The sequence below is a fragment of the Martes martes genome (genome assembly GCF_963455335.1).
Source record: "Martes martes genome assembly, chromosome: 5".
Classification (NCBI taxonomy): domain Eukaryota; kingdom Metazoa; phylum Chordata; class Mammalia; order Carnivora; family Mustelidae; genus Martes; species Martes martes.
The window spans coordinates 133,861,956-133,883,393 of record NC_137892.1 but is presented as its reverse complement, the minus strand read 5'-3'; the positions used below and the strand labels follow the sequence as shown (position 1 = coordinate 133,883,393).

General features: G+C 39.2%; 1 protein-coding gene across 1 annotated transcript in view; it reads left to right on the top strand.

The window, feature by feature from the left end:
- The window catches only part of C7 (complement C7), a 58,524-nt gene that overhangs the window by 22,013 nt on the left and 15,073 nt on the right, over positions 1–21,438 (top strand). The window contains exons 7-13 of the mRNA XM_080804951.1: positions 4,575–4,745; positions 6,922–7,165; positions 9,355–9,468; positions 12,733–12,899; positions 15,346–15,574; positions 17,684–17,855; positions 19,805–19,892. Of these exons, the coding sequence (XP_080661077.1) occupies positions 4,575–4,745; positions 6,922–7,165; positions 9,355–9,468; positions 12,733–12,899; positions 15,346–15,574; positions 17,684–17,855; positions 19,805–19,892 (1,185 nt within the window). The remainder of the gene's footprint in view (positions 1–4,574; positions 4,746–6,921; positions 7,166–9,354; positions 9,469–12,732; positions 12,900–15,345; positions 15,575–17,683; positions 17,856–19,804; positions 19,893–21,438) is intronic.

Here is a 21,438-nt window from a genome sequence, read left to right as displayed (position 1 = left end):
TTGTGTAGGTTTTATCCTTATAATATCTTTGGAAGGTGAGTAATATTTTACTATTTTATATAGGTAGAAATTGAGGCTCAGAGTACTTTAGCTGACTTGCTTTAAATCACCAAATTAACAAGTAGTAGAGTTTGGATCCAGTATGTCAGATTTCACAGCGCTTTCTTTTTCTAGTTTATTTTACTCTCCCAATATCTTGTATTTAATTGCTTTCCCATCTCTAAATTCTACGCAGTGAATAATATGTACTGTAAGGTAACCATTGGCCAGAAGGGATAATATAACATAGGCATATGTAGAAATATTTTTTCTTCTCTTCCTAGGAGGATGTGTTGATAATTCTTTCATAATTATAAGAGAAATAATTGCATATATATTTTGGGGGGGTCAAATTTAGAGAGTTACAGAGCAGAGAAAATCACAAAAGAATTTCTGACATTGTTGGAAGACAGACATACTGGAAGTCTGCAGCTTCTGAAGAAGAGAAATAATTTAATAACAGCATACCCCTGACATTCATTTCAGCATGGCTTGGATTTTGCATTGACATCTGAAATGTCTTTCCAGTCCCTGAATTTGAAGGTGTTTGTCAGAGGTAGAGGGAAATTATAACCTGTTATTGAGTGAAGAATGGAGATGTTTTGAGGATCTAGCCTGAGGGAAGTGAAGTAGAAGCACTAGGCCGTGAGTCAGTCATTGAAGAGCTAACCCAGTGTGGAGACTGGGATGGGAAATGCTCTCCACAACTCAGACAGACCTGAGGCCACTGGGTATTCAGCTACCTCTGAGTGGAAGATGGCTTTTGGCTCATTGGCACGTAAACATTAGTAAATAAACAGGAAACAGAATTGGTCAGTCCATTTTATACCCTGTTTCAGTTATAACCATTGTGGTTTGTCCAGAGGAAACCTGGTTTCATGTTGACTAAGCCACTATCTTTGATGCCATGCACTGTCTCTGTTAGCTCATATTTCTCACACTGCAAGGAAGCCTTGGATACATAAACACATTCCTCCTCCGTGGTTGTTTTGGGAAGGACCACTTTGCTAGTTCAGCCTGGAGACTGTTGAAAGACTGTTGTATTCATTGTAAGCTTATAATGAGTGCAGAGGGGAGTAAAGATGAAGGTGGAGAAAATTAATTACTTCCTGGCTTCTCCTGTATTTAGTCTTGAATGTACTTCATTAAATTTTTGGAAAAGAGATCCTGTGTACATATCAAGTAAATAACAAAATCGTATTCTTTTTAAAAAAAACTTATTTATTTTGGAGAAAGAGAAGGAGTGCATGAGCAGTGGGGAGGGACAGCAGGAGAGGGAGAGAATCTCAAACAGACTCGCTGCTGAGCACAGAGCCCAGTGTGGGGCTTGATCTCACCACCCTGAGATCATGACCTGAGCTGAAATCAAGAGTCTGATGCTTAGCCGACTGAGCTATCCAGGTGCCTGGCTCTTCTTTTCTTTCTTTTCCTTTTTTAAAGATTTTATTTATTTATTTGACAGAGAGAGAGAGAGAGAGAGAGAGAGAGAAAGACAGTACAGAGAGGGGAGGAGCAGAGGGCGAGGGAGAAGCAGAATCCCTGCTGAGCAGGGAGCCTAATGCAGGGCTTAATCCCAGGACCCCTGGATCAGGACCCCTGGATCATGACCCGAGTCAAAGGCAGCTGCTTAACCAACTGAGCCACCCAGGTGCCCCCTTCTTTTCTTTGTAATACTCTAAAAATGTGGGTACTGTCGTTTCTCTTTTACAATTGAGGAGAGTTGAGACAAAAAATATTGAAGAATTTACCCACAATCATAGAGTTATAGATAACAAAATGGAATGTGAACTCAAGAAGTATGTCTGCAGAAGCTTTGCAGCACAGTCTACTTAAGCAGAGTTAGAATATATATACATTTGATAGGACTAAGCCAGTAGAGAAAAATTGAAGCTATGGGAGAGGGAATAAGCAACCAATTTAATACATCCTTAGAAGTGGTGGGAAGGAACGCGATAGAGATGAGACAGAAATTAGCTTTAGGTGGAGGAAGGACACCTGCGGAAGAAAGGAAGTGAGGAGATGTAAATATGCTTGTGGACTTATTAGCCAGAGTTTCGGGGAGCTCATGTCTGATAATGGGAATGTTTGTAAAGAAAGAGGTTAGAGTCATTTTCTGAGAGTGAGGGAAGTGGTTCTAAGATTGGGGGACTGAGGTAGGTAGAATTTTTGAAATAGATACTGTAGAGAATGGGAGAGAAAGAGAATGGAAATATAGGGATGCTGCACTGCATTGAGGGTTGCCCTGAGACTGGAAATCATGAGCAGACTTACGGTGGTACTGATCGATTAGCTGTGTGATTTTCCTATCATAGTGTTAAGCAGATTGGCTGCAAGCATTGAGACAGGGTTGGAATTCTGCCAGGAAAACATGATGGCAGAGCATCTCTAGGGAAGAGAGTTAAGTCATCGGCGAGAGAGAGTGGTTCAAGTCATGAACCATGAGGTCTATCTGAAAAAGAAGGAAGTAAAAATATGAAGGTGGTGATAGAGAGAGAGAAGGGAAACCAAGGAGAAGAACTTGTGTCTATAAAGTTGAATAATGGCTCTGGTGTTAATAGAATGAGAGTTAAAAGGGTAAGAGGTGGCAGAATGTAGGATGTTTGAATCTGTGATTTCAGAGGAAGGATCAGTTTGGGCTCTTCTAAGTTGGTTGGAGAGAGTATTAATTAAGGGTCATTGAAGAAGATCATGTTACCTTGAAAAAGTGACTTGCAGCTCTGTGTAGAGTAGATGAGAGTAGGAGATGGTGAACTGAAGCAGCCAAAGAAGCTTATTTGCATTAATCAATATTTGAATTGCAGATTCGAAGGGGAGGGAAAACAGGCTTTTTTTTTTCTTGCATTTAAAAGAAGATAGATAACTTCTCTTCCTTAAGAGACATAAAAAGTAAATTCTGTGTCTTTCTAAAACCAAATAGGACTGAAACACTATCTAGTGGTTGCAGATATCTCTGATGGCACTCTTATTAATGTCTTCTTCATAGTCAATAATAATACATATATTCTCCATCTCAGTTTGTACTGAATTTTTGCCTTTGACTTTTAAACAAACCAATTTCATAATGTAACAAAAATAATGCTCTAAGAAAAGATAGGAAAAAATCTACCTTTTCTTATCTGCTGGCATGTTCTTAGCGTGCATGTATAATTTTGAATGTGGGCAGTGATAAAAGTAATACAACATTTTCTGGCATTTTCCTCATTTTTTCTAGTTTTTCTTTTCTGATTCTTCTTTTTTAAAGTAGGCTCCATCCCCAGAGCTCAGTGCAGGTCTTGAACTCACAACCCTGAGACCATGACCTGGGCTGAGATCAAGAGTCAGACACTCAACTGACTGAGCCACCCAGGAGCCCCTGAATTTCTTTCTAGTCTTTTTTTGACAGGGGACTATGTTTGTATGGTTATAATGAACAGGATTATCACATGTATACCCACTTTCTCATTTAACATAAGTATTTTTCTTCATAGACATCATTTAAAATGGCTACATGGTATTCTATCATTTTCATTCCTTTTAGGTTTGAGTTTAAAGTGTACCATATCCATCATTTTAATGGTTCCTGTGCTTATTTATCCTTTGATCTCAAACACAGATGTGGGTATGCTAAGAACACAAATGCTTGTGGAAGGACAGTTACTGATTTGACTATTTGTACAGAGCAGACACTGTGAGAGGGAGTCATCTTGTATGTCTTGTTTTATTTTCATGGTGTTTGACAGTTTTGAGTGAATTAATTGCCAACAACTTAAAAAAGTCTGGAGATTTTTATGTCAAGATTTTGGATTTTTCTCTTTTCTTGAAAACAGCTAATCTGACAATGCTAGAACTTATTAGTTACGTATAGTAACTGTATGATGAATTTGAGTGTTAGTGTCCTTTTTCTACAGTGTTGGTATTCACTTCATCACCCTGCCCCCCGTGGAATGCCTCCAACATTTACATGACTTGCCAGCCCCCATGGGTATTTTATTTTGACACTTGATCTAGGATAAAATAAAGGATAAATAAATGATTGTCTTGGAGCTCTCACTTCTCTGTTAGCCACATGTGACTCTCCTGTTGTCTGCTTCAAAATTCTTTTGGGATGGACTTTTCTTCCACTCTCTGTCATAGGGAAAAAAAAAATTGCATCTCTGTTCCCCTTGATTAGAGGAAAAATCAAGAACCAAAGGCTTTTCAGTTCTCTGTTAGCATAATTTGGTTGATTTGCTGACTTCTGGGTTAACTATTGACATTAAAAGGAAGTGGGAGATGTTTGTACACAAATGTGTTCTGTGAATCACTTGGAATTGCCATTATTGACACCATGTCTCCTTCTTAGCATAGAGTAATTGTGGAATGGACTCTATTCCTTATACTCATATGGGCCTGGTTGTAATGAGAGCCACAGTCATTTTGTGTCAATGGAGATATTTGTCTTTTTGGAGAAGATTGTTTGAAGAAAGTATATGTGTTAAAGGATCCATGGCAGAAGATTTTTGGTTATATCCAAGGCCTTAATTTGGTCATAGCAAACTTTTTCATTTTCTTGACAGGTGAAAATAAATAACGATTTTAATTATGAATTTTATAACAGTACCTGGTCTTATGTAAAGAATACCTTGACAGACTATACATCATCTAGTAGCAAAAGGTCCCTTTTTGGATCTTCATCTTCTTCATCTTGTCATACAATACCACGTTCCAATGAAAGCCAGAAGAAAAAGGTCAGTATGAAATATTAGTTGACTTTTTCATATTTTACTGTTTAAATATTTCTAACATTAACATTAATTAAAAGTGTGTTTACCAAACAGATCAGATTTCTTTTTTAAATTAGGGTAGTACTATCTTCTTCAAGGAGACAATGTAATATATTTCTTTAAAAGGTAAGATTGCGTTTTGTTACTTCTCTTGGATGATATATTTATTTATACTTTTTGTTTTCTTTTTCTTTTTTCTTCTTCTTCTTCTTCTTCTTTTTCTTTTTTTTTAAAGTAGACTCCATACCCAATGTGGAGCTTGAACTCAGGACCCTGAGATTAAGAGTGAGTGGCATGCTCTGCTGACTAAGCCAGCCAGGCACCTCTCTACTTTTTATTTTCTTATTAAAGTATTTGTTCTTATTTGAAAATCTTGAAAAAGCATTACTTTCAAATCCACTAGTTAAAATTTTCTTTAATTTCTAATTCATGATTACTATACATGGTTATATAAATGTTATATATATTTGAAAAAAATCCAATTAATATGTGCTTCCTAAACACTAACACTTAGAAGGAACATAAAACTAAAAGATTTTGGAACACATTATTACTTTTGAAATACCCAATTTTTAAAAAAATTTTATTTATTTATTTGAGAGAGAGAGATGACAAGTAGGCAGAAAGGCAGGCAGAGAGAGAGGGGGAAGCAGGCTCCCCGCTGAGCAGAGAGCCCAATGTGAGGCTCGATCCCAGGACCCTGAGATCATGACCTGGGCCAAAGGCAGAGGCTTAACCCACTGAGCCACCCAGGCGCCCTGAAATACCCAAATTTTTATCTGAAAAGTTAAAAGCCTTATTTTTAGATACTTTGTTGTTTTGAGATACTAAAAGTTTTATCTTGGGCAACCTGAACAGTTGAGATAGATTGCACTAGTTGATAGACACTTAGTGCTGAAGAAGTTTTCAGGCTGACTGTCATTCCAAATTTGCATATTTCATCTCATTCTTGAAGTCAGTAACTTGATTAATAAATCACAGGGAGGTATGAAGGAATAGTGGTTTTATTTGTTTTATGACTAAGAAGCTGACTATAGAGGTATGAGCTGGATAAACATTTATCATCTTTATATTACATTGTTCACAGAAGTGAGGATTTGATATAAGGTAGGTCTGTCCTGTATATCATTACAAGATGCTTAGGAAGTCCTTAAAGACCTCATTGTATCCACTACTGGGTACTTACCCAAAGAATACAAACACTAATCCAAAAAGGGAGAGGCACCCCTATGTTTATTGCAACATTATTTATAATAGCTGAATTATGGAAACAGCCCAAGTGTCTATTGATAGGCAAATTGATAAAGAAGATGTGGTATATTTATACAATGGAATATTACTCAGCCAGAAAGAAGAATGCAATCTTGGCATTTGCAAAAACATGGATAGATTCAGAGAGTATAATGTTCAGTGAAATAAGTCAGTCAGAGAAAGACAAATGTCACATGATTTTATTCATATGGGGAATTTAAGAAAGTGAATGAACAACAACAAAAAAGAGACAAACCAAAAAGCAGACTCTTAATTATAGAGAACAAACTGATGATTATCAGAGAGGGGGTTAGTGGGGAGACGGGCGAAACAGGTGATGGGGATCAAGTGCACTTGTTGTGATGAGGACTGGGTGATGTATGGAATTGTTGGGTCACTATATTGTACATCAGCAACTAATAGAGGACTGTATGTTCATTACATTAAAATAGAAAACCCCCTCATTATGAAGTGAGGGACCCCAGTATGGAATATAAATTACATGGTCACCTTACGTATAAGTCATTGTGTACTCCCCAGGGACACACTGTTTTATATACTTATTTGTGAGATTGTTTGGTAGTTCATGAAGCTGATTCTTTTTTCTAGTTGAGGAGGGCATAACAACTTGGTTTTGAGATCTTAAAGGTCATATATGCAAGAAATTACCATGTTATCACTCAGATATTACTCCTATTTGGTATTCCAAAAGTTCCATAGATTGCTTCAAGGGAGCAGGCCCAGAGAAGACCTCATCATGCATCAAAAATAGAAATTCCTATAGTTTGGGTTGGAGGTGGCAGCTGATGGAGACATTGGATAGCTAACTAATTCCACTGTCTTTTTATCTCCAACCTAAAACTCTTTTTACTCTCTCTTCTTCCCATAGAGTTATCAGTTGTTGGTTGTCCAGAACTCTGTGGAAGTGGCTCAGTTTATCAATAACAATCCGGAATTTTTACAACTTGCTGAGCCATTCTGGAAGGAACTCTCCTTCCTTCCCTCTCTGTATGACTACAGTGCCTACCGAAGATTAATCGACCAGTATGGGACACATTATCTGCAGTCCGGGTCCCTAGGAGGAGAGTATAAAGTTCTGTTTTATGTGAACTCAGAAAAAATCAAAGGAAGTGGTAAAGTATTAAAAAATTATTAAATATAAACATTGCAAGAATTTTAATGGGGGTAACGACATGTAGTTAGCTTAAACTTTTAGAGCTTTAAAATATGACAAATAGAGATTAAATTGCAAAGGAATCCAAAATGGCAAGAATCCATTATATTCTACTCAAAATCTTTAGGCTTTGAGAAAAAGCCTGCCTACTCTTTTGGAGAGTACCCTGAAATGTGAGATAGTCATTAATGATTATTGGCTATCCTCAGAGGGTGCTGAGTGGGTTTTTGGAATACTCCTTAACCTTTTCCATTTCTCAGCTTAAGTAATATTCTTCAAGGAAAAGCTAATGAGGAATTATATTTCAGAAATCAAAATGTTTTAAAGAAGTATTTTGTTTACCTCTGTTCATTACAACTCACATTCCTTTAAAAGTAATCTGTTCCAGATATCACAAGTTTGCTTACTACATAATTCTTGTAACAATAGCTTAAACTTATCAGAGCCTTTTTTTTTTTTTTTTAAATCAGAGCCTTTCTTATGATAGGCAAGTTACATAGGTTAGCCATGCTCCTCACTACTATCTGGTGAGGTGGACGCTACAATTCCTGTCTTACAGACTGAGAAATGGCGACTCAGGGCTATGGTAAGACTCATCCAAGGGCATATAGAATGTAAGGTGGTCTACTGGCTCCAAGGTCAGCTGAGCTTTTTCCTTATGCTATGGTGTTGTTAGAATTGCCTGATTTTTGTTAGAATCAGTGCACACCACTGAGTTTGTGATTTTTTGACTTCATAATTAGAGGAGAGTCCTCACCAGGTGTCCCAATGTGGGGGGGGGGTTGGTGTCTCAGTGTCCATTCCTTCTTTGCAAAGACCTTTTGGCTCTGGTTTACTAATATTCCAAATCAAACCTGTCCCTTCCCAACTTTGTTAAGCTGATACCTACAATTCCTTCTCCATTCCAAATCACCTCTTCAGGGTCTTTCTTTTCAGTCAAGCCTTTTTACAATTGTGGACAAGAGTGAGACTTACTACATGAATTTAAAGGTCTTGTAACCTTCCCTTGTGGATGAACTACAGTATTTTTCTGTTTCTATTGGCTTATTTTTTTTCATTAAGCTTAATTTTTACCAATTAAGATTTAGCCAGAATTTGAAATTTTCTATCTTCCCTGCTTGGAAATGAATGTACAAGCACAGGTTTTTGTTTGTTTGTTTGTTTGTTTTTGTTTTGTTTTGTTTTAGCAACAACAAAGGCAATATTTCTTTGGAAAATTAATCCAGCAAGTGGCTTGATCTAAACTCAGTTTCACTGCTCCCCCACTTTTTCCCTTAGTACTTAAAAGAAATGGCAAGAACTTTTAAAGAATTTCCAAGTTGGTCAAAGTACCATTTTGAGTAAAAATTTTACTCTTGAGCAGTTTCTGTTCTTTCTGAAAGTTCTAATTGAAATATAATCAAAACTGCTGAGTTATAATAATATATGCCCCCTCAATTGTTCTGTGAGAGATACTAAAGTTATTATAGTAGAGTTAGCAAAATTATATGAGAAAAATATATTTCCACACTTTATTAATTTCTATCCTTCTTAAAAAACGCTTGGCAAAACTCCATTTGATAATGAGTAGAAATTGTTACATGGTATGGTTATGAGCCAGGGGAAGGAAATGTTGGAAACCAGAGATGGTAAAGATACTAAAATGGAGAGATTAAGGCAGTAGACCTAGGATTTTGGGAATTAATTACTGTAGAACCAGAACCCAGCATTTGGGGTTTCCAGTAGGTGGATGGGGACCATTACACGCCTACTTTTATTGATTTACTTCGTGCCTGAGCAGCTGACTCTGGATGGGCAAAGATATCACTCTTTGGGGTGTTCCGTTTCTGTTCCTTCCACTGTTTCATGTAGAAATCATCCCAATCTTCTCCTCTCTCCGGTCAAAGTTAATAGGAGCCAAAAATGGCATTTGAAAATAAGTTTCAGACACATGATGCTTCATTCCTAGATATATGCATTTATCTATTATTTTGTTTAATAACAAAAATAAAATATTCCTTTTTCTGACCTTGATCCTTCTGCAGCTCTTGAGTAGATGGCCACCATAGTAGGACATAACCTCTTATCCCCTTCCTCACACCTGGCTGCATCTTAAAAGGAGTTTTTAACAAATACAGAAATTAAACACCTTTAAAACTTTTCCTTCAGGTCTTCATTCAGAAGATATGAAGAGATGTACTTCCTCAAGTTTTAACATTTTCTTTGCATCATCATCATCGCACGAATGCGAAACCCTGAAAAACGCCTTAAAATCAGATTCAGGTAAATAAGAAAGGGGGCAATTTGCATTATGAGCTTAATCTCTATCCCTCTTTCTCATGGCTAATTCCTGGCCTCCAAGGGCCTTTGAGATTTTAACAGGTGTTCTATTTTATGTTTTTTATGTATTTGATTATGTTTGCCTCTGATCTTTCTTTCACGTGTCATGGCAGTGAGACATCATGCAGAGTGAAAAGTTCACTGGGTATCTCCTGTGTGCTGTAAATAAGTCCTCCATGTATACTACCTTTCTCCCCTACAATGACAGTTGGCAATCAAACCTAGAAAAAGGACACCAGTGGGAGAAGAATCAGTTCCACTTTGACGTGGATGCCCAGTGCACTTTTGGTGCCTGCTGCTGCTGCTGCTGCTGCTGCTGCTGCTGCTGCTGGGAGAGGGAGTGGAGAAAGTGGTGTGCTATTCTTTAAGTGATTGAAATAGGAACTGGAAAAATAAACTGATTTAGATTATGTCTAGATGCCATGGCAAGGAACTGGGATTTCATTCTGATGACAAGGGGTGCCATTATAGGATTTAATACAGAGAATGATTAAATGAAAGATTACAAAGAAAGTTGTAGAGAAAGAAGAGGGACTGAGAAAGGATAATATGATAGGATAAGAACCAGAAAAGAGGTGACTGGCCAGCTCAGTCATAGAGCATGCAGCTCTTGATTTCAGGGTCATTGAGTTTGAGCCCCACATTGGGCATAGAGCCTACTTAAAAAAAAAAAAAAAAAAGGAAAAAATCAAGAAAAATAGGGGGAAAAAAAGGAACCTGAAATGATAAGTAACATTAAAAATAAAGGAAAAGGAGTGGTCAACAGAGAGAAAATCTGGAGAGAAATTAAGTAAGCAAAGGACTGAAGACACTTCATTGAATTTGGTGATTACAATTTACTTGCCTTACAATGAAGGGATTCTTAGTGTGGTAGCGATGGATTGGTACTAGAGCTTAAATTCTCCCAGGGTGATGGCAGAAATTGGGGCAAAGGTGAAGATTGACCCAGGTGTCAGGGTTCTTACCGAGGAAGTGGGGATTCTTGGGATGTTGGTAGATGACTGCAGAAAGGAGGGAGACAGAGGAGTGAAATCAGGTTTATTTACTCATTCAACTCCTTCATTCATCAACTGTGTATGGATACTGTGGTATACGATGGGATTTGTTCAAGGCATTGGGGTACAAGCAGTGACATGCCCAAGAGAATATCTATCTTCATGGAGCGGGCATGACAAAGGAGGAAAACAGGTTTTTGAAAGAAATGGAAATATAGTGATCTGGAAATAGAAATGAGAATGGGAGGTTTGGGAAGATGTAGACATCCATTATCAGCTGGGCAACTGGAAGCTGCTCACTGATTTTATTTTATTTTGTGTTTAACAAACACATAGCATTTACTATGTGCCCGGCACAATTTTAAGTGATTTACAAAAATTAGCCCAAATATTCTTCCTATCTGAATTAGGTATTATTCATATTCCCATTACACAGACAGGGACACTGAGTCACAGAAAGGTTGCCCAAGATCGCAGTTGGTAAGCATCAGACACGAGATTCAAAGACATGACTTTGGCTTCACATTCTGGACTCCTCATTGTCACACCAAGCTGACTCTCTAGGGAAAAGAGGGCCAGCTGGCGCAGGGAACTCACTGAGGTGTGGAGAGGGAGGCTACAGGCTTAAAAATAAAATTAAAATGGATTTTTTATACTCTGTAATTTGTAAAAAGGTCTGCCTGTTAAGGCCGTGATTTCTCCAACTTTAGTATACACCGAGATTATCTGAAGAAGCTTGTTAAAAGGCTGATTCCAGGGCTTTCCTCCCAGTTGTCCTCTCATAAATGCTGGAGAAATGTGTAGTCACTCCAGGTGGTTCTGAGTCAGGTCCTGCAGGGAGTAGATGTTGCCTTCCAAGGACAACTATTGGCATATTAAAAATGGAGCTAACAATGAAGATGAGGAAGTACTCGGTAATTTATTAAAAACATCAGGCTTTAATTTCTGATAAATGTATAGTTTTTGAATTCGAAAAATTTTATGAAATTGCAAAATGTAGTTAAAAGAAGTGAACTGAAAATCACCCAAATCTGGTCTGCAAGGTAGGAATATCCAGTCATGACCAGTGTAAAAATCAATGACAAATGGAGACAAAAATAATCCTGAAATTATAGGGCACATAAATACAGAAAAAAATTCAATTAATATTCACTGCTTAGAATACTTTTCATGTGTTAATGTATGTCTGTTAATGAATAGGTTTTTTTGCTTATTGTTAGTATTCCAGATGCAATGAAGTCCTCTTCATCTTATTATGAAAACTTTCAAACATACGTAAAGAACATCGTAATAAATACCCATATACCTACCTCCTCTATGTAGTGATAATTATGACATTTGGCTGTATATAATGTACATATAATATTTATAATGTGGATTATTTAACAATATATAAATATTATATATTCAAAATATTTATAATCTTATTTGAACCATTTGGAAGTAAATTTCATGTTGCTTCCATAAAACATTTTTATTTTATTTTTTAAAAGATTTTGTTTATTTTTTTATTTGAAAGAGAGAGAGAGAATGAGCCAGCATGTATGCTCCTGTGTGTGCAAGCAGGGGGAGGGGCAGAGAGAGTGAGAGAATCCCAAGCTGACTCCACACTGAACACAGAGCCTGATGCAGGGGTTGATTCCACAATGCTGAGATTGTGATCTCAGCTGAAACCAAGAGTTGGATACTCCACCGACTGAGCCAGCCAGGTGCCCCTTCTTTTTCCTTTTAATAGACATTTTTTTCTTTAGAGTAGTTTTAGGTTTACAGAACAATTGAGCAAAAAGAACAGAGAGTTTCCATTTACTTCAGTTGGAAACTAAGGCCTCCCCACCATCAGCATTCCCCACCACAGTGGAACATTTGTTCTTGTAATACCCTGCAGACCATAGCTTATGTTAGCATTCAGCCTTGGTGTTGTACGTTCTACGGGTGTGGACGGATGTTTAATGCCGCTTATCCACCAAGTCATATCACACAGAGAAATTTCACTGCTCTAAAAACCCTCCATGCTTCACCCATTTATTCTTCCCACCCACCACTGTTGACAATCACTGATTTTTTTTACTGTCTCCATAGTTCTCTCTTTCCAAGAATGTCATCAACTTGGATGGGTTGTGTTTTAGTGCTTGATACAGTTTTCATTTTTATATTCTCCTTTTTGTTTCATTTGTGCATTCTGACTGATTTGTTTGGATTTCTCCTTGCACAGGAACTCAGAGCAATGTGCTGAAAGGGGACCCGTTTGTCAGGGGGGGAGGTTTAGGTTTTGTGTCTGGCCTCAGTTCACTGGATCTAAACAATCCTGCTGGAAACAAAGACCGATATTCTTCCTGGGCGGAATCTGTTACTGATCTTCCTCAAGTCATAAAACAAAAGGTATGTCCTGCTCTGTTGAAAGCAGCACAAAGCAGGCATGTTTCTTCACACTAGGAAAACGAGATTAAATCAAGGTGGTTAAACAGAGAGAGCTGTAATTAGCATTTTCTGTATCCCAGTTATGTTTTGTATAGTAAAATGAATGCATACATAATAATAAGAAACAGAAGCTTCATTATCTTGTATGTCCATATTTCAATTGTAAAGGTTAAATACCTCATAAATCCCAAGAAAAATTATAACAAAATTTGCATATTAAGCTTTTGACCTAAATTTGATTATGTTTTCCTTGGTCTCTAATTCAGAAGAATTATAGATTCTTGCATGAGGAAAGCATTTAGGCTTGTCTACTGTCCCATCAGATTACCTTTCTTCCTCTGGCCACAGCATATAGGCTCTTGGAGACATGTCCATTAAGTTAGAACAAATTCGGCTGCCACAATTTTAGGATGTTTTATTGATGCAGTCAGTTCTTTGATAATGCAACATATGTGCTCTTAAAAACCGGAGAGCTAGGCGGAATTGTACAGTGAAGACCCCCTGGCTTATGGGGAAATTGGGGTTAAGGACACAAAACTCAAAAACTTGATTTGTGATACTCATTAAAAGGAAGAAAGAAAGAAAGAATGAAAGAAGAAAGAACGGAAGGAAGGAAGGAAGAAAGGAAGAAGGAAAGAAAGGAAGGAAGACATCAGTAAAAACAATAGCACAGTTTTACAGGTGTTAAATTGTTAAGGAATGCGTCTACTACATTATGGTGACACAATTCCTAAAGAAAGACTTGAAGCTGGTTGGGTGACAGGAAGGTTGGAGCCCTGAATTAACTGTGAAGCGTCGGAAGGGGAGGGGCCAGATGACAGACAGTGGTAGCACCAGAGGTGGATGGATGGAGCTTAGTACAGGCAGTGACCCGCATGGAGGTCTGATGTCTGTGTTTGTGTGTGCATATTTTGTGCGTTCCTGTCTTGGGTTGTGTTCCCTTTTTGTGTCCACTTTTCTGAGTTCACCTGGTTTTTCTTGTGGATGAAATTGTATGTAAGAATACACAAAAATATACCGTAGGCTTAGAGTGTTTGCCAATACATCCGTCTCCAGTGGAACAAAGTCACACTTTCAAAACATGCTGTGGCAGAACTGATTCTCTGATCTGTTCTCTGTCATGGGAATCAAGCAACATCCTAGGTGAAACTTGACTTGGATACATTTTATAAACCCCCAAATCGCAATAACTCCTTGAGCACCCTCCCAAGACCACATGTATCCACTTGCCTCTGAACAAGGGTGAAGGGGGGAGGGTGGTTTTCCCAGGAGGCCTTACCCTAAAGTGCCACCATCAATATTCACAATGGCCTATTTTCAATGCCGGTGCCCCAGAACAAATCTTGAAAAATTAGAAATTGTTGATTAGGGAGAAATAGACCTTCCTTCCCATTCTCAACTCTGCTCTTCTCCATGATGGACTGTGATTATCATAGGCTGTGCTAATTTACTACAGGTGTATGTCCACGCAATGCCATGCAGTCCATTCTGCCATAATGCAGTGTAAGAGAGCTTGGGCAGAGATGGAAGGAGATGTGGCTGAGTCTTTGAGTTATTCTCACATTATCCTCACACTTGCAGGGATGTGCTGCAGGAAGCTTGGATGGACCTTCACAAGAGCCAGTGGTACATGTATCTTTCCAACTCCACGGTCATTGGCATTCCAATGGCAACATGAGACTGGCCATGGCAAGAATTCTTATACTGCAGAAACTGGCAAATCAGAGCATTTTTGTTCTTAGGACAGCAGATTGTTAAAGCTTAGCCAGCACATGTATGGTCTCCAAGTTACGTTTCATTAGACATACTCAGCACAGAACAATGTCTGTCTGTTTTATTATTTTTATTTTAGTTTTGGGGGTGCAGCAAGCAAGGTTTATTGAGAGATAGTAAATTTTACTGAATGATAGAGTGCAATGCTCCCGAAGAGGAAGGGGACCTGTAAGGGTTGCCTTGTCTATCTGTTTTAAACTTCTTCAGGGAAGAATAGTCACAGTCTCCATTAAGAGACATGTTAAGTCTCTTAGAGTCAGGGTATTTAATTGTAAATTTATTTGCACTTGCTTCTTCACTGTAATTTAATAGTATTTCATTTTCTTCTGTCCTCTGCAAGGGTGGAAATGTACTGCCTTCAAAATAATCTTTCAATAACTAGAAAATGAATGTCCTGTTGATTTTGAAAAATTTTATGCAGGATATAAAAAATACTCCTTCTCTATTCGCTCCTGTTTTTCTTTCTGCCTTACAAAGAAAGTGAAGTGCTTTCTCTTTATTTGAAGAAGAAATAATTGGAATTAACATGAGTGGCTTTTCAGTTTATTTTAATGGAGATTGAGCCTGAATGCCAGAAGAAAAACATCCTTGCCTAAAAACCTCATTACTGACCATGATGTCTTTATCTGTTTAGCTGACACCTTTGTATGAGCTGGTAAAGGAAGTACCCTGTGCCTCGGTGAAAAGACTATACCTGAAGAGAGCTCTTGAGGAATATCTGGATGAATTTGACCCCTGCCATTGCCGACCTTGTCAAAATGGTGGCATTGCCACCGTTGAGGGAACCCAGTGTCAGTGCCATTGCAAACCATATACATTTGGTGTGGCTTGTGAGCAAGGAGTCCTTGTAGGGAATGAAGCAGGTCAGTGTGCTGGATTTTTGCTGGTTATGCTGGACACAGTGAAAAGGGCACCACTCTTTCCGTTTGGCTCTTGACATTGTGCTTCTTTGTGCATGGGCATTTTAATTAGTGTCTCCGTTCCTATGCCACTTCTGGGTTCTAGCTACTGGGTCAAGGCTCCCTGTTGATTTTGTTTTCCTTTTTTTTTTTTTAAAGATTTATTTATTTATTTGAGAGAGAGAGCAAGAAAGTGTGCACACAATGGGGGAAGGGGTGGGAGAGGGAGAGAGAGAACATCTTAAGCAGACTCCCTGCTGAGCATGGAGCCCGATGCGGGGCTCGATCTTACGACCATGTGATCATGACTTTAGCTGAACTTAAGAGTTGGACCCTCAACAAGTGAGCCACCCAGGTGCCCCTCTGTTTTTCTGTCTTAATTAATAGATCCACCATGCCCTCCATTCTTCATTCTCCATTGGAATAGACTAATGCCTAAAACACCTCTCTCCTTCCATAGTCATCTCATTAAGGTTTTGTCATAACATAGGTCTGTGGAGCTGGTGTATGCATAGCTTAACCTATCTGATGGCAAGCTCTTTGAAATATCTCTTTTTATTTTGTTTTATGTTCCATCAATCAATTATTCACAAATACTTTTGAACATCCGCTGAATGCGCCCAACTGAATGGTACTTTAAGTATTTTAGTATAAAACTATGTGAGGTTGACTTTATGAGTAGACAAAGTATGAGACAATTTTGCATTTATTTATATGTCTTTCTCTTCCAGGAAGCTCATTTCTTAAGGTCAGAACTGTGATTCCTTTTTTTATTCCCAGGGACCAACCAGGGCTTAATCCATAGAAGGCACTTAATACATGTTTGTCGAATGAATGAGTACACGACTAAACTATGGTTGCTTATAGACAAGCATCAAGAAGGCAACCTTGCCTCCAGTTCTATTCCCAAGTGGCCTGTCTGGTCAATTGAAATTCCACCTCTTTGATTTCATTGCTTTGGCGCTTGGATTTCCCGTTATTTGGTAAAATGGAAGCTCCCCCTGATGGTCAGGGTTGGAGTAGCAATCATAATATATTAAGCTATAAATTACCCCTGTTAATATGCTCAGCAGACTACTTTATTAACTCAATTTCTAATTATGGAAGAAAGCTCATGGGAAAATATTATATTAAAATTAATATAATATAATATAAAATATTATATTAAAATTAATTTAGTTTTGGTGTGGGTGATACTGAGGAATGGGTTATCCAGTAGAAATACCTAAGGAGCAGTAAACACATCCATCTATCACCAGGAAGTAATACTTCCGGGGTGTGGTTTCTGAGATCAGTTTCTACCTAGGAAAGCCAAGTTCTTAGAATATAGTGGAAGTTCTCTCTTGCCTTCCCTGAGGAATATGATGGGGGAAAATTGTAAAACCACTGTTAGTGGTCAGTCGGCCCTGAGTTGGAGGGTGACCACTTTGGGCTGAGCAAGTGCCTTCAGACTGAAGGACGTTGACAGGAGGCAAATGTGTTTCTCCTGCTTAGACACTTCCTCATTGAACAGGGCCAGCTCTGAGGGCGGCAGTCGGGAATACCCAGCGGACTATGTTCCTCTCATGCCTTGTCGCTGCTTTTGCAATAGAAAAGTTCCCAGTAGGAACTACCTTAATGAGAGGAGCCTGGACTCTGCCGTAAGGCCATGCTGCTGTCTGGATGTGGCTCTTGGCAGCCATTACAGCACTGGGCGTGGCATTTGACCACCTTGTCTTAGATTCCACACCTATCAACTGAGAATGGTGACAGACCCCCCCTGCCCATTTGGATTCATTCTGATGAGAAGTAAATGAATGGTAGAATAGACGTAAAAGTGCTCTGAGACAGTTGCGAAATAATAAACAAATTTAACGTATTATTGCAAGAAGTTTGTTAATGCAGCCTTACCTGGCCAAACCTTGTCGGTGTGCGGAGAACATTCTGGTCCTTGTAGAAGACCTGAATGAAGGGAAGGCAGCGAGTGCCCAGACTGTCCCCTCCCCCAGTCACTGCCAGAGCAGGAAGCTCAGCACTGAACTCTGGAATCTTCCTCTCCCTTGCTTTCTGAACAACCTCTCTCTTACCTTACAGGAGGGGTGGACGGGGGTTGGAGTTGTTGGTCCTCTTGGAGCTCCTGTGTTCAGGGGAAGAAAACAAGGAGCCGAGAATGCAATAACCCACCTCCCAGTGAGGGCGGGAAATCCTGTATTGGAGAACCCTCGGAAAGTGGCCCCTGCGAGGATGAGGAGCTGCAGCATTTACGGTAATGGTGGCCAGATCTCCTGGCAACTGCAAAGAATACAGTGTTTTCTGCAGTAAGCCTGGGATGCATGACTGCCGCTATTAAAAGATTTAGAAGTTAAATGCCAATTTTTATCAGTGACTATCTTGCCCTTAGCAGTGGGGTCACTTGATGGAGGAAGCCATGTGTGGCCAACTAGCATTTGTGTGTTTCAAGTTCTCCCTATACAGACATTACAAAAGTCTGGGTAACTTGGAGGCCATCTAGCCAAGGGGATCTGAGCAGCTCTGGCGTCAAGAAGATCTGCCATATCCTTGCTGGGTAACCTTGGGCGAGTTACTTGCTACACCTCTAAAATAAGTATAATCATAGAAGGTAAAACAGTGGTAGGATATTGTCAGAATTCAATGATATTCAGCACAGAAAGTGATTAGCACAGCGCCTGACACATAGTAAGCATTCATTAATAGTTGTATTACTTTTCAGATCTACCAATCCTATTCATTCATTCATTCATTCATTCATTCATGATTAAGCATAAAGCCAGATGTTCGAGATGGCTAACATGTAGACAGATTAGCCCAGCTGTCTGACTCCAGCTTCTCATTTGCCAGGACCTTGCAAAAGCAATCTCAAAATGCTTAGTTGATGAATTATACCCATTGGGTCAGAATTCTTCAGGCCACACCTTACTGTTTTATACCATCTTTACTTACTTCTTTTGATCAGGGATTGGCAAAGCATTCTAGTAAGATAATTTGAAGGTCATGTGAGTTGAAGAAAGTTGTAAGATATTTGGGTATCTGGTAGAAGCATAGGGAGGTGGGATGCCTTTCTTTCTAGGTGTTTGGTGCTTCATAAACCAACAATAATAAATATCTCATGACCAGGAGGCTGGTGAGCGTATGGAATTATGGTAGGAGGAGAAGTTGCCTTTGGGGCCATTCTCTGAGAAGATGAGGGTCTCTATTGGAGGAGGTCTCTGTTGGAGGGAAAGGAGCATCCTAAGGAAGGCATTGAAGGAATTCCTGCTCTTCTTGGTGCTCAGAGGGGAGACCTCCTCCTGTTTGGTACAAAGATGAAAATTTATGATCAATACTTCACATTTCTGAGTTTTCTCAGGATATGGCAAGAGTGTAAGGAACTCACAGGTGAGAAGGAGGCAGTACTCACAGGCTATTTGTCATGCTTTCCCTCAGATTTCAAATCTCTGGAGTGGGGGTACTACTGGTGGCATGCTGGCTTCAGGGGCACTATGGAAAACTGTTGTTTAATGATGGATATCACTGTGATTATTATTATTATGAGCTTCCTCTGGAGATGGCTTGTGGGAGGTAGAACGAGCATGACTTTAGGAGCCTGACTGACAACAATGTGAATGCAGCCTTGATATTTATGACTTTATAACCTTGTACAAGTCATTCAAGCTTTCTGAGCCTTTGTTTTCTTCACATACCTGCTAGCATTACCATGAATGTGAACTGAGATAATGCACATTTGTAGAGCGACTGCCAAGGTGCTTAGCACATAGTAAATGCTCAATCAAAACTAGCTATTATTTTTGCGTTACTGTTCTCGCCAGATCACTGTTATTACCTTATTTTTGACACAGAATTAATTCTGTGTGGCCTCTCAGAGCCAGACAGCAGGAGAAAAAGTAGGTCTGAGACAGGTGACCTCTAGAAATGATATCAAATATGTGTGTTGTCCAGTGACTTACTTCCTTCTCTTTCTCTTTGTTCTTTGTACTGCTGACTTACTAGCTATTTTTTTGGAAGCTTGAGCTTATGTTTGAGTTTTCTATGATAGGATATGATCAGATATTGATTCTGAGAATGGCAATCACATCAACATATTTATGCAAATGGATTCCCTTCAAATGTAAATAAAAAATTCACTGTGCTCCAAAATATTTATTATACTGTAGAGCTCCGGCATGTTAATTATGTTTTGTTTCCTTTTCCTTTCAGGTTGCTTGAACCACATTGTTTTTCTTTGCCTTTGACTCCAAAAGAATTCTGTCCATCACCTCCTGCCTTGAAAGATGGATATGTTCAAGTTGGTTATGGAGGATATATTGTTTTCCTTTACATATACACCCTTTGCTCCAAGTTCCCTCTCTCTACTGATGTCGTAATTTATTTCCTTCTTCCATGATGAAATGGTGCTAAAAATAGTTTACATGTGTTTAGGATTTAGGTTTGGCGGTGAGGGTTTTAGTTTGTGACTTTGCTTCTTTGGCCCAAGGTGATTAGAATTCTGCAGAAGGCAGTCTATCTTCTGTGGTAAGGTGAATCAATATTGCTGCCCAATGAAATTAGAAATGTAATCATGCCAGAGGGCGGCTGAACGTTTCCATTCTGAACACTAAAATAGGAATCCATAAGCAAGTTCTTCAACAAAGAGAACTTTATTCTTTCCACAGAAAAATGTCTTTAAATATTTCTTTTCACAAATATGGGGTTTGGGATGAAATACTGGGTCTATTCCAGAAGCCAGTAAGACATTTGGCCAGTGTTGGTGAGATATGGGTCATTATACTTTGAGCAATTTTCTCGTTCAGGAAGGAACACAAGTCATCTGCCACTTGTTCTAGGGAATTTTTTGGCTTTGGCACCATATTAATTCATGTTCTTCTCACTGCTTGTTATGATGAAGCTTTGGCCCCCAAGCCCCAGTGAAGTGTTTGTCTGGCTCACATAGGAGATACTGTCCATCAGGGCCCTCTCAGTGCTCCCAGCCTTGCTTTCTCCATGAAGGATTTGCCTCTCAAATTCCTTGAAGTTTCCTCAAATGTAGGTAATGGAAAGGGAAGAGGTATGTGTGTGTGTGTGTGTGTGTGTGTGTAGAGAGAGGGAGGAGAATGAACCCAGCATCTCTAGCACTCATAAGTCCCAGTATATTTACCATCATAATCCATAGAATTCCTGAAGGAAACAGGCTTGGAGAACAAGGCCAAGTAAATTTGTGTAGTTCAGCAAATCATGAGCTGTTGTTCCAAACTCCAGTGCATGTGTGTCCTAAGGAGCTGGGGGTTCAGAACACTGCCCCACAGATGGGCTACATCACCCAGGAACTTAATAGAGATTGCTGCTTGCCCCTTATCTTCCATTTTTTCCTCATTCTGTATGTTTAGGGTAGGGTCTTTTTTTTTTTCTTAAAGTTTTTATTTATTTATTTGAGAGACAGAGTGAGAGAGAGAGAACGTGAGCAGGGTGATGGGGAGGGGCACGGGGACAGGGAGAAGCAGATTCCCTGCTGAGCAGGGCGCTTGACACAATGGGACTCCATCCCAGGACCCGGAGATCATGACCTGAGCCAAAGTCAGACTCTTAACCATCTGAGCCACCCAGGTGCACCTCCCCCCCCTTTAATTGCAACTAGTAGTTCTGATACAGAGTTAAGTTTGGGCACTGTTGAGTTCAACTTCGCCATATAACAATCCCCTTTGCAAGACAAAGGAAGGCCTAAAGATTAGCACCAAAGCAAATCAAGTGTCCATCCCCATTTTCTTCAAACCCCAGTGTTAACTTGGGCCCTCTGTTTCCAACCAACTCCCATGATGGAGCCAGCCTGGGCAAGGACCGACAGTGAGAGGAAAAAG